This window comes from Drosophila mojavensis, unplaced genomic scaffold (assembly GCF_018153725.1).
Source record: "Drosophila mojavensis isolate 15081-1352.22 unplaced genomic scaffold, ASM1815372v1 contig_19, whole genome shotgun sequence".
Lineage (NCBI taxonomy): Eukaryota > Metazoa > Arthropoda > Insecta > Diptera > Drosophilidae > Drosophila > Drosophila mojavensis.
The window spans coordinates 1,589,917-1,601,811 of record NW_025318726.1 but is presented as its reverse complement, the minus strand read 5'-3'; the positions used below and the strand labels follow the sequence as shown (position 1 = coordinate 1,601,811).

The window sequence follows — 11,895 nt, the reverse complement described above, 5'->3', positions numbered from 1 at the left end:
AAGCACAGAAAAAAAGGGTTTAAAATATAGTCTGACTACACTTTAAAAAGCTAGTATATCTATATAATCAATATTGAACTCTATTTAGATATATAACAAAACTAGATTTCAAAACTAATTTTAAGCAAGAATATTTAATTCTTTATGTATTTACACTTCGTAATGAGAGAAGAGATACGAAAGTAAGGTACATTAAAATTTTTGGAATGTATAACAATTTTAATTTTCAGCCTGCTATTAAGCTGCTAGATTTCTCTTTAACGTTTACAAAGTGGAATCCAATAGTAATAATAGTAATAATAGAATATATTTATCGAAGTATCGTTCGCATTGATCTGCTACATTTCTGAATCCTATATTCCTTTAACTTAACTGCCTCGCCGCTAGACTTGTGCCAGATGCTATTGCTTGGTAATAGATATATGTATATAGATAGATAGAAGTGCTGGTAGTCAACTCGAAAGCGCTGCGGGCTTAGCTTAAATTATCATTATTAGATAGTATCGTATGTGGGCATGCAGTTCCATTGGCCACTCACCTGGCTGTATGGCGTTTCCGATTATGGCGCGCGCATTCTTCAACTTACGCTCGCGCTCCTCGGGTGTCGACTCGCTGACGCCGATGGTCTCGGTTTGGGCGCAGAGCTGATCCAGTTCCTTGTTGGACTCGTTCTGCGCCTGTCGCAGCAGCGCAATCGAGTTCTCCATGGAGCGACGCGCCTCTTCCAGCGATATGGAGGCCACCGAGTTCTTGGAGTCGCTGCCCTCCAGAGCGCCACTCACCACCGGCGAAGCTGGTGGTGTGCCCAAGGCCTCCTGCGCCTCGGCCTCTTGAGCCGCAGCCGCAGCGGCGGCCACCTGCTCCTGGGCGCGACGCTCGCCAGGCGTGGGCCCAGTCATTGGCGTCGGATTTGTGGCCTTGCGCTCGAACTCCTTTTTGAAGCTGCCCACACTCACGCCGGGTATGCTCAGCTTCTTGGGCTTTTCCGGCGCCACAGTCGTCGGTGGCGGCAGAAACTTTTCCGCTGTTTCCAGAATGCGCGACTTGCGACGCTCCGCATTGAACTTGTTGAGTGTGGACTCATCCTGCAGGCTGCACTTGCGCACGAATGGCGCGGCTGGCGGCTGTGTTTGTGGAGCAGCAGTGCCGCTGGGCGTGGCCTTGCCGCTGGCACTCTCATTGATGGCATTCACCAAGTCGGCGGTCTTGTGTTTGTTCACAAACTTCTTAATCACTTTGGTGGCGTCCTTCTCCTCGGGTGCTTCCACTACAGCATCCAGTTTGGCACGTGTTGGCTGTCGCGGCACACCATTGGCGGGTGGCGCAGCGGGCTCTCCAATGAGCTGCTCGCACAGATTGCCAACCTTCTGCATGTCCTGCGGGGAGTAGCCGGGCGCCGAGTTCGACGCTGGCTGCTCGTCAGCGGGCGCAACGCTCTCAGTCTCCATGGGCTGGGTCGCCGTCAAGGGTGTGGTGGTGGCTTGTGCGAGCGGTGCTATGGGTGTTGGTGGTGCGAGCGATGGCACTGTTGCTTCGCTGATGACGAACGAACTGTTGGCCGGCTTCTCCTTCTTCTTGGCCGTGGTGCCAGCGGCGTTCTCCGTAGACACCGTCGGCTGCAGCTTGCGCTTGGCCTGCACCGGACTCTGGGCGGGTGTGATGGTGCGTGTGGGTGATGGCATGAGGGCAGCCTCGCCGCCAGCTAGGAAAGCGTGGAAAGAGGAGAGATCGAAAGAGAGAGAGAGAGAGAGAGAGAGAGAGAGAGTGAAAGGGAGGCGTGGTTTAATGAGAGTGGTTAAATGATTTGATTTCAAGTTGTTTAGTGCACTTGAGTGTGTGATCCGTTTCGATCGTTAGGCGGGCCAAGGAGTGGGAGCAGGTAGACCGCATGAGCAGCAGTTAGTTGGGTGGTGGGCAGGACACATTGTTGTGTATGCCAAGTTAGTTCACAGCACTTTACAATATATATATACAAAATTGTGTGCGGAGGAGCTCTAGGGTCTTCTTATGGTCTTTACAAGCATGACACGTATTTCACATTCGATGTGCATCAACTCACCAGCAACCATGTCCAGGATGCGACGCTCTGCCTCCGTGCTGGGCGCCCCCATATCACGTATGGAGCCCACTGAATGCGAGCGTTGAACGCGCTCATTCCCGGCTGCTTTGGCGGCGGCTGCTGCGGCCGCTGAGCTCTCCGCCGATGGCACAACCAATTGATCCGCTGTGATGGCAGCCGGAGTCAGCGATAGCAGAACGTCGAGACGCACTGGCGTCTGATTCGCCAAATCCTCGGCCAAATCCAGACATGACACATTGTCGTTCTCGTTCACCCACCAATGCGAGCATATCTGCTCGATGGTGGCTCGCTTCTGCGGACTAACCGTCAGCATGTCCCGTATGAGCGTGGATGCACGCACAGGCTGTCGCGGCTCATAGTAGTCGCCCTGGCTGATCTGTTTCACTAGCTTCTTAAAATTTGAGCCATCAAATGGCATGGAGCCGTAGACTAGAGTATAGAGCAGTACGCCCAGGGACCAGCAGTCCACCTCCGGTCCCTGGTATGGTGTGCCCTCCACGATTTCTGGCGAGGCATACAGCGGTGAGCCGCAGAAGGTGCCCAGCAGGCGCTGATCGTCAAAGACATTAGACAGACCAAAATCGGCAATCTGTTGAAGAATTCAAGAGAGAGAGAGAGAGAGAGAGCGTCAGTAAGCGATTGAGTAAGAGAGTGAGAGGAAGCATTGTAGAGAGAGCGAGAGGGAGGGAAATAGTGAGGTAGATAAAGGTAGATAGATAGATAGAAACAAAGAGAGAGAGAACGACAGAAGGAAAGAAATAAAGAAATAGGAAGGGAGACAGAGAGAGCGACAGAGTGAGAAAATGATCAATCACATCTCATAATGTCTACAGAAATAAATCTAATGTATATCTAATTAGAGCTTTGAAATCATTATTATCAATTCATTGTTCATTTACAACTATCACTCTATTTTATAAATAATCTGTATAATGATAGTAACTGTATAATGATAGTTAAAACTTGAAATATCTAAATCTATTATTACTTCACAACTATATTCCTAATAAAGTTTTTTTTTTTTACATAATTACCAAGTAAAATCTAAATCTAAATATCTAAAATTTGATGAATTTCTGTATTCTTAATGAGGAATAAAGTTCGAAAATTTCTTTAAATCTTAGGACATTTGAATCTTACAACCTATGCTCTAATATAATATAGTTTAAAGATTTTTACTCTATCTTCGAATTACCATGCTCGTCGAGAAATTTGTTTTCAAATTTCTTTAAATCTGAGGACATTTGAATCGTACAGTCTATGCTCTAACATAATAACATAATATGGTTAAAAGATTTGTACTCTACCTTCGCATTGCCATGCTCGTCGAGCAATATATTTTCCAGCTTTAAATCGCGATGGCAAATTTTATGTTTGTGACAATAGTATACGGCCGTAGCCACCTGACGGAAGATGCGGCGCGCCTCCTCCTCGCTGAGCACCTTGCGTTCGGACAGGTAGTCGTATAGCTCACCGCCAGCGGCAAACTCCATGACTAGCACCATTTTCTCGCGGTTCTCGAATACTGCAAGAGAGTAATTACAGAATGAGCTTGAGCAATTCACTTGGGGCAGACGAGCGCGTACCTTCGTAGATGTGTATTATGTTGGGATGCTGCACTGAGCTCATGATTTGCACCTCCCGTCGAATGCGCACCAGGTCCGCCTCGGCTTCAATTTTGCATTTCTTTATGGTTTTAATTGCCACCTCCTGGCCCGTTTCCTTATTAATACCGAGCTGTACCTTGCCGTAAGTGCCTTGACCTAATTTCTTAATAATATCAAATCTGCAAGCAAGGCGAGAGTTACTCGAGAGCAATACGAATTGGGAACGACCACGGAACTTACCTTTGTCGCAGTTTTTTGCGATGATTGTTCATTTTGACATTCCCCGTATGAGCGATGCCGCTCATAATATTGTCTATTTGATCCTGTGGTATGCCCGACCGATGTGCCATGCTGTTTGCGCCCGCATCCAGGCCAGCCGCGGCGGCATCAGCAGCGCTCGCCGCCGTCCCATTGGGCGTCGAGTCGGGTTTGCTTATCACCATGGCTATGACTGTGGTTGTGGTGGTGGTGCCTGTGTCTGTGAATGTTGCTGTGTCTGTTGTCGAGGCCAATTACTGCAAAGAGGATACAGGGAAAGGATGCACGTTAGTAAATAGTTCACTAGCACCAAGAGCAAATATGCACACACACACACACACACACACACACATGCAGACCATGACACTCATCCATCAAACGTTCAATCAAATGGGCAATCAATTAATAATCCACGATGCGCGACAGCCACTCATTGAAATGCTGACGACCCAGCCCAAGATGAAACTAGTGCAGTGACTCTGCAGCCATGCAAAGCTTTTCAGGGCCGCTCAAAACCCACACTCGACCTACATAGTTCGTAATTATGCTCACAGCAGGCAACAAAATGCGCCGAGCCACCAAGCACATTTCTTATATGCTTAAAGTTCAAGTATTAGGGATTATGCCAATCAGGTTTAATATATATGAATTGTAGTCTGAAAAATTAAATCCCACATATTAAAAGGCTAGGGGAGAACAATTGAAAATTGGCTAGAGAATGTGATACTATGACTATACAGTTACAATATAAAATATCTACAATATAATTAAGGCTTAGGGAAAATATAGCAGAAACTTTATGCACATAATTTAGTTTTCGAGTTGAAAAAAGTATCAGACAAGTTTTACTGTTGCCTATTAAATTTCAGTTAATTAAACGTGTTGTAATGTTCATACATATATAGTAAAACCTAATAGATTGCCGAAATTCCTGTTTGCTGAGGCCTTGAGAGACCTTTGCGCTTTCAATTTGAGTTAAAGTTTAACATTTACAAAAAAAAGTCAGAATTTTTAATATTCATAACATTATGAAAAACCTAAAACTTAAAGATAAAGTTTTATTTAAATGTGTTTATTATTGTATGATATATATATAACTAATTAGATTAATTTTCATGCGCATTTGTTTACTGTTTATTGTAGTTTATAAATTCAACCATTATTTTCATTCGAGTGGACCTTTAGCCTCCGATCTCGTATTTCGACTCTTATACTTTAATTTCCAGCCTATTAGAATTTCGTTGCTAATCTACGTTGCACATCTACGGCGTGGTCTTAGTTAAATGCTTTGCAAATTGCCTAGCTTTGGGTAAATACAAATTTAAATTATGAATTTAATATTCGCTTGAGGCCAAGTTTCAAACAAATAGCTGCGAGATGTAAATAAAGTTACGGGCTTGATTTCGGTAACATGGAAATGTCACTTGAGGACATTAGCGCCATTCGGATAAGATTACGCTCCAGATAAGCGTTGGCTTAACGAGCGACACCCCGAAAGTCAGAGCATCGCTTAAGGAACATTTATACAGCTTTAGTGTCTTGCCCAGAAGAGCAACGCCCACATTCACTAGACTATGCTGCGTGCCAGTTTGTCTGGCCTTTGTCCTCTGTCATGAGGCAGTCTAGGAGCGAGGGGGCGTGGCCGTGGCATGTCAGAGTCCAAGTCAAGTGTCTGGCTTGCAGTGGACGCCAGAATCGGTATCGCCCTGATTGCCCCTATTGTCTGTTGTCACAGATTTCAGCTAACTTATCTATCAGAGCATTGTGCATGAGCGCAGCTATTAGATACAAGCACTGAGATACGCCACGGATATATATGAATGCAGCGGCATTTGCGCTGTGAATCCAAACGCTTGACTGTGACAGTTATGACTTGAGCCACAGTGGCAGTGCCAGCAAGCGATCGACATGCACGCTCGTTGGCAGTGCTCCAATTATAAATGTGCATTTGATGCCCACTAAATTAGAGTGTAACCACAGCAAACGAATACAAAACACAGAAATAATAAACTCGTTAGTCTGCTGAGCACCGTTAGTCTCTTCGACTAGGAACTACCCTAGCTGTGGCCTCTTATATGATATATATTTCTTGTACAGATTTGTTATGCATTAAAATATTTCTCTACTTCAAAAGGTATGCATAGCAAAAGTGAAGCTTATCATAGCAGAAAAAACGAGGACACACAAACATTTCCATTTAATTTAATATAAATCAATAAAATAAAGTAAATAAAAGCAATTTATTTGCAGCTTAACATATCACTTTTTATCAATATCAAAGGCAAATTGTAGAGCGACAAATTAAAAGCCTTTTGCTAAATGCGATTGGAGTAATCTTCCTAAGTATGTCACATGCGCTTGCACAAATCAATTATACCCCCTTTGTTTATAAGAAACAACAGCAACAAACCGTACAGTGAAGCATAACTCAGTAAGCATAAGCCGTACAAACAAGGGGCACGCCAGGCAGTCGTAAAGACATCCGAAACACTTTGCAGTTCCCTCAGAAGCCATGTGCATTGCCTGGCACGAGGCACGAGGCACACTCGCACACACACACACACACACACACACATACACATATATGCGCGCACAAATGCACTGATATAGCGTATAATACGGGGTTTATCTTTGAGATAGTGGCACATGCATTACAAATGCGTTGGGGGCGCGTGCTCGACGGGAATAAATAAATTAATCTTGGCACGCAATTGTATTAACGTCCATCTATCTTCGGTCATCTGGGGCTCTTTAAGCGGTTGTGCGGTGCAACGAACAGTTTTTAAAGTGCGCTGAACTCGGTTCGTTCATTTTCACTTCAGGCAATTCAATTTGTGTATCTGCAAGATACAATAACAATGCAGCGGCGTCCAGTGTGCTGCTGCTGCTGCTGCACTGCTGCAGCTTCGCCTTTTATTTTTTGGCACACAGAACTCAGCACATGTCATTGAGCAGATAGCGTAACAACTAACTACGTGCCAAGCAGCGGGCGCACCGACAAGAGGCCGGACGGATGGATGGACGGTTGGACTGACTGACAGACAGCCAGCCAGCCAGAGATAAACACGAGCAAGCAGCCCCAGCCCGAGCCTCAGCCTCATCTCATCTCTTCGCAAAGTTGCTTAAATATCTGCGCTTGCTTTTCCGTCAGTTTGGAATTTCTTGCATCGTTGTCGTTTACGTCAAGGGAAAATATTTTCCTTGTTTTCTTTTTTTGGACGACGCTGCCGGTATGCCTGTCTCACAGCAGGAGCAGGAACGCCAGCAACAACAACAAGAACTATGACAATACGAATTATTACAGGCGTCCAAATAAATATGCAAATGAAATGTTATATCTGGGTCAAGTGAAGCGCAACATTTACTTTTTTGTCGAGCTAGTATACAAAATTCCTTATACTCTGTTCTTTTGCCTCTGCTCAATGCCCCACCCACTCAATTGGCCATGCCACATGCAGATACAGAGATAAAACCACAGACATTTCCTTTTTGCGCTGATGAGCACATCAATCCAAGCGACAAATTTCCCCATATGTACATATATATATTTATATGTAATCGCATAAATTAATCAAGGACCATAAGCCGTCGTTGAAAACTTTGTGGTCGCTGTCGTTGGTCTGCGCAGATAAATCAATTCCATCATATAATTGAATTGAAGCTCTGACGAATTATTTATTTGTGTTTATGTATGCATGAACGAATCGAGTTATCAATATGAAACGAATCCTTCACAAATTGCTCGACTTTGACTGGGCAATTTAAATTTAAATTGCCAAATTATGACCAGAGCTAATCAATAAATGAAAGTGATTAGCATTAGCTAAACGAAGTTTTCACAGAAACAGAAACAGGGTATATCAGCGTCGGCAACTGCAGAAAGGTCTACTCGCGCCTGGTGAAATCATTTACAATATATAAACACATTTTGGAATCACTCTCATATATATATAAGCATATGTATATATGCAAATACATACAGTCACTTTTTTTCGATTAATAAATGAAATGTCTCTTGCGACAATTAAACCAAACAACTGGCAATTTTATATGTCAATAAGTCAAAATATCTTGGCCTCGACTGAACGTTCATTGTACGCATAATAAACCAAATAAACATAGACATTAATTGTGTTAAATAAATCAAGCAATTTATTGTTATTATTATTTTGGCACTGTCCATGCGCGCTGCAAAACACGCTGAAAATTTCTATTTTCACTTGGATGAAGGCAGAAGCAAAGGATTTGTCTGGAACTGAATTAAAAATACCTCAAGAAAAACTCTGATGCCTAACGGAATTAAAGTGAACAAAAAGAAAAGAAGAATGTATATACTATATGTATATAAATATGAGGTATATTAATAAAATGTTGTGCACAAAAGAAAATAATAAAATAAAATAGAAAATATGCTTGCCCACTGGCTAAAAAGAAAAACAAGTGAAAAGACCAAAAACAAATAAAATTGCGAAAAGAGGAAGCAGAACGGGCAAGATATGTCAAGCATTTCCTTTCCTTGCACTAAAGTTGGCACACCAACACACACAAACACACAGCAGCACACACATACACCCACAATTGACGTGAAATAAGCGGCTGCTATATGCTGAAAAAAGTTTTTCTAGCCCTGAGTGAAACAGCAACAACAACAGCGCCATCATCCGCCTCTATGTGTGCGTGTGTGTGTGCTTATATTGGTGTTGGTGTGTTCGGAAAACAAGAATTTTACGCTCCGCTCTTTATGCCGGTGCAAAAAAACTGCTATGAGCGAAATTTTCATTTTAAGTGCACTATATTGCTCTTGTCGGCATTTGTATACCCTGTAAAAGGCTAAAATATACCCTATTGTTATACTTTTTAATTGCATTCGGGACAGATGTAGAAAAGAAACCTTGATATTTAATTTCACTGATGTTGATTTCAAAACTTAAAACCAATTAGATTTTCACTTTGTTGAAAGCACTATAGACTTAAGTATTATAAATAATCAACAATTTCTGTATAATATATAATATTTAGTGAAATATATATTTATATTACTTAGCTCTTTTCGGCAGCACGTCAAGTAGAAACTCAGAAACCAAAAGGCTTAAAAGTGTGACCGTAATATATTTTTGTTACATGTGAGTACTTGACAGTGTTCGGCAACGATATTATATGCTGCAGGGATATTTCCACACACTTTAGCTATGCTAACAGCTAGCTTTTTGGCATTTAAAAAGCTAGCGCTCTAATTTGGAGACTCGATTCCGATGTCCCATTATCATATTCTAATATTAATATTATACTAGAAAGTAAAAAAATTAATTGAATTATTATTGAAGTCAAGAAATATACATATACATATTCATATACATAATGTTAATCATTTGAATGTATTTTATATATTATGAATATTCTTAATTGGACATGTAGACTTGGATTTGTGAGAATGGGAGCGTCCCTATGTAGCTCTTCCTACTTTCGCTTATTGCATGAAGGCAAATAATAAGGGATTGTTCAATTGAAACCAAGAGTGAGCGGTTTTACCTCTCTCATTTGATTTCGGGCACATGAAAAGAAAATGCAAGTAAATATTTTAGACCTCATCAAAGAACACATATAGCTCTAAATATCTACTGAGTTTTACGGATTCGTAAGAAACTGATACTTTAGACATCAGATATGTCTTACTCAATTTGAGGAGAAACCCCACTTTTCTAAACTTAACTAAATCATGAGAGAATATTATGTAGTAAGCCATCTGATTTCTTCCAAATCACAATAAACTTGAAGAATATTACAAATAGTTTCGACCTACAATCTATAGAAATAAAGAGAATATATATTATTTGCGTATATATATAGAACTAAAGAACTCTATACATCTATCTATATATCTAAATACTCATTCAATATATAGGATATCTTGCAGTTTGCCATCGATTCAATTAAGTGCAGTTGCTTGTTTCTGTTTGATGTTTTTCGTGCTTTTGTTGTTGTTTGCAATTTGAATTTTTAATGTGTGCGTTTTATAGTTTCGCGCTGGATTTCCACTTCAGTTATGAGCTGTTTACTGAGAAGTTGCAAATGAGGCTGGCTGGCTGGCTGGCTGCCTGGCATATGGGGCGGGAGCAGTTGCGGTGTTGGATAATAATCGCATTGTGTGTTTGAATTTGGCTATAATAGTTGGTCGCCCTTGCTGAGAATTGAATGCACTCTCCACGTCTCTACTATGCCTCCACCCCGCTCTCTATTTCATTGTTTTTGTAGCCGCAGCCGTAGACATAGACGTAGACGTAGACGTCGCCGTAGATGTAGCCGTAGCTGTCTATGCCATTGCCATCGTCGCCTTTTGTTTGACACTTGAGTTGTGACATTGTTGCCATTGCCATTATTGTTGTTATTGCATTTGTTGTTGTTTTTGCTGTTGCTCTCGCTGCAGTTGTTATTCGTCTTGCTGTCCACGGATATTGCATTTGGCAGTCGGTTGACAAATAAATGTTGGGCCTAATTGCCATTTTGAGAATGTTTGAACAGCAGCGGAGGTTTCAGCATTGCCTGCACTGTCAGCAACGGCTAAAAGGCACTTTATAATGTATATGTATAGAGGACAAACAATGCAACGCATCCAATTAGTTCAAGATTAATCTGATGTTGGGCACAGGAAATGGGCTCAAGAAGAAAGTTAATATTCAGAAATTATCCTCAAACATTGTTATATTCATTGAGCTCAACTATTATTGAATAATTTATAATGAGGCCTGGATGGTTTAGCAGCGAACAGAGCAAATCGATTGTAAAATTCAGCATTTTCTACGGATTTTGAGGACGAGCATTGCGTATACATAATGTGAACAAAGACGATATATGCTTATTTAAATTGAACAAAGAAATATCGACTGATCAGACAGTTTGCCTTTTCGTTTACTCAATCTATCTTGCACAAATTCTCAACTTGAATCGTTACAGATTTTTGGTAATTTGCACATTTTCTAAACAAGATACGGAAATGTTAGTTTCAATGCAGCCAGAGGCAGAAAAATGTGTGTGTGCATGTGAGTGTGTGTGTGTGTGTGTGTGTGTGTGTGTGTGTGTGTGTGTGTGTGTGTGTGTGTGTGTGTGCAGTATTTGTGTAGAAGACCATCGACAGCGACGTCGTCTGTATTTAAAATCTCGTATCTCGTAAATGAGAAAAAATTAAAAGAAATTTTTAAAAATAACTTTCAGCTAACACGCAAGAGGAATTTTTATTCGAGCAGCAGACCCGACCAGCTACGAAAAGTAAAAGCGCCAGCGACAAAAACAAACCCAACTGAATAGCACACGAACGAGGAAGCAACTTCGCTCATCTCTCGAAGAATCAGGCTGGGGAGATGATGCTCGGGATAATGCCACGGTACATAGATACACACAAACACACCAACACACCAACACTCATAAATACGGCACATAGATGAAGATCCCTGTTGTCTGCGAACTTCATTATATATACACGTACATACACACATACATTCATAATCAGATACGCTATGCACTTTTCATATGTATGTAAATATTTACCTCGAAGGTGTATTTCTTTGCAGTTTGATTTCTTTTCTCGCTGTAGGTTTTATGATGTTGCCTGCAATTTTCATGACCAACACACCTACACACACACACACTCACGCACACGATTACCCACAGATATGAATACGAATCGCACAACGTCAATTTTCACATTTCTCTTTTTCGTCAAACATTTCAGATAATTCTTCACTTAAATATTTCTCCATATATAGTATAAGACTTATGTGTATGCGCCTATATATACTATGGGCTATATTCCGAATAGTATATGTATCTCATTAGATATACATATACATGTACATATATATATGTATATTATATATTTGTATATATTTCGCGCACTGGTCTTTGGGTCGCCGTTGTCGATTTGCCACCTTGTTCGCGTTGCTCTATCCGGTCGAC

General features: G+C 41.5%; 1 protein-coding gene across 9 annotated transcripts in view; it reads right to left on the bottom strand.

Moving 5' to 3' along the window:
• Positions 1-11,895, bottom strand: part of LOC6572437 (serine/threonine-protein kinase par-1) — a 25,479-nt gene extending 13,584 nt beyond the window's left edge. For 2 of the 9 annotated variants that reach the window (XM_015166414.3, XM_015166409.3), the window contains exons 1-6: positions 11,488-11,895; positions 3,928-4,202; positions 3,667-3,866; positions 3,388-3,605; positions 2,060-2,669; positions 539-1,702 (exon numbers count right to left, since the gene is read on the bottom strand). In XM_015166414.3, the coding sequence (XP_015021900.1) occupies positions 539-1,702; positions 2,060-2,669; positions 3,388-3,605; positions 3,667-3,866; positions 3,928-4,130 (2,395 nt within the window). In that variant the 5' untranslated portion in view covers positions 4,131-4,202; positions 11,488-11,895. The remainder of the gene's footprint in view (positions 1-538; positions 1,703-2,059; positions 2,670-3,387; positions 3,606-3,666; positions 3,867-3,927; positions 4,203-11,487) is intronic. The other 7 variants (XM_015166410.3, XM_044007815.1, XM_044007818.1 and 4 more) reach the window with 4 other exon arrangements.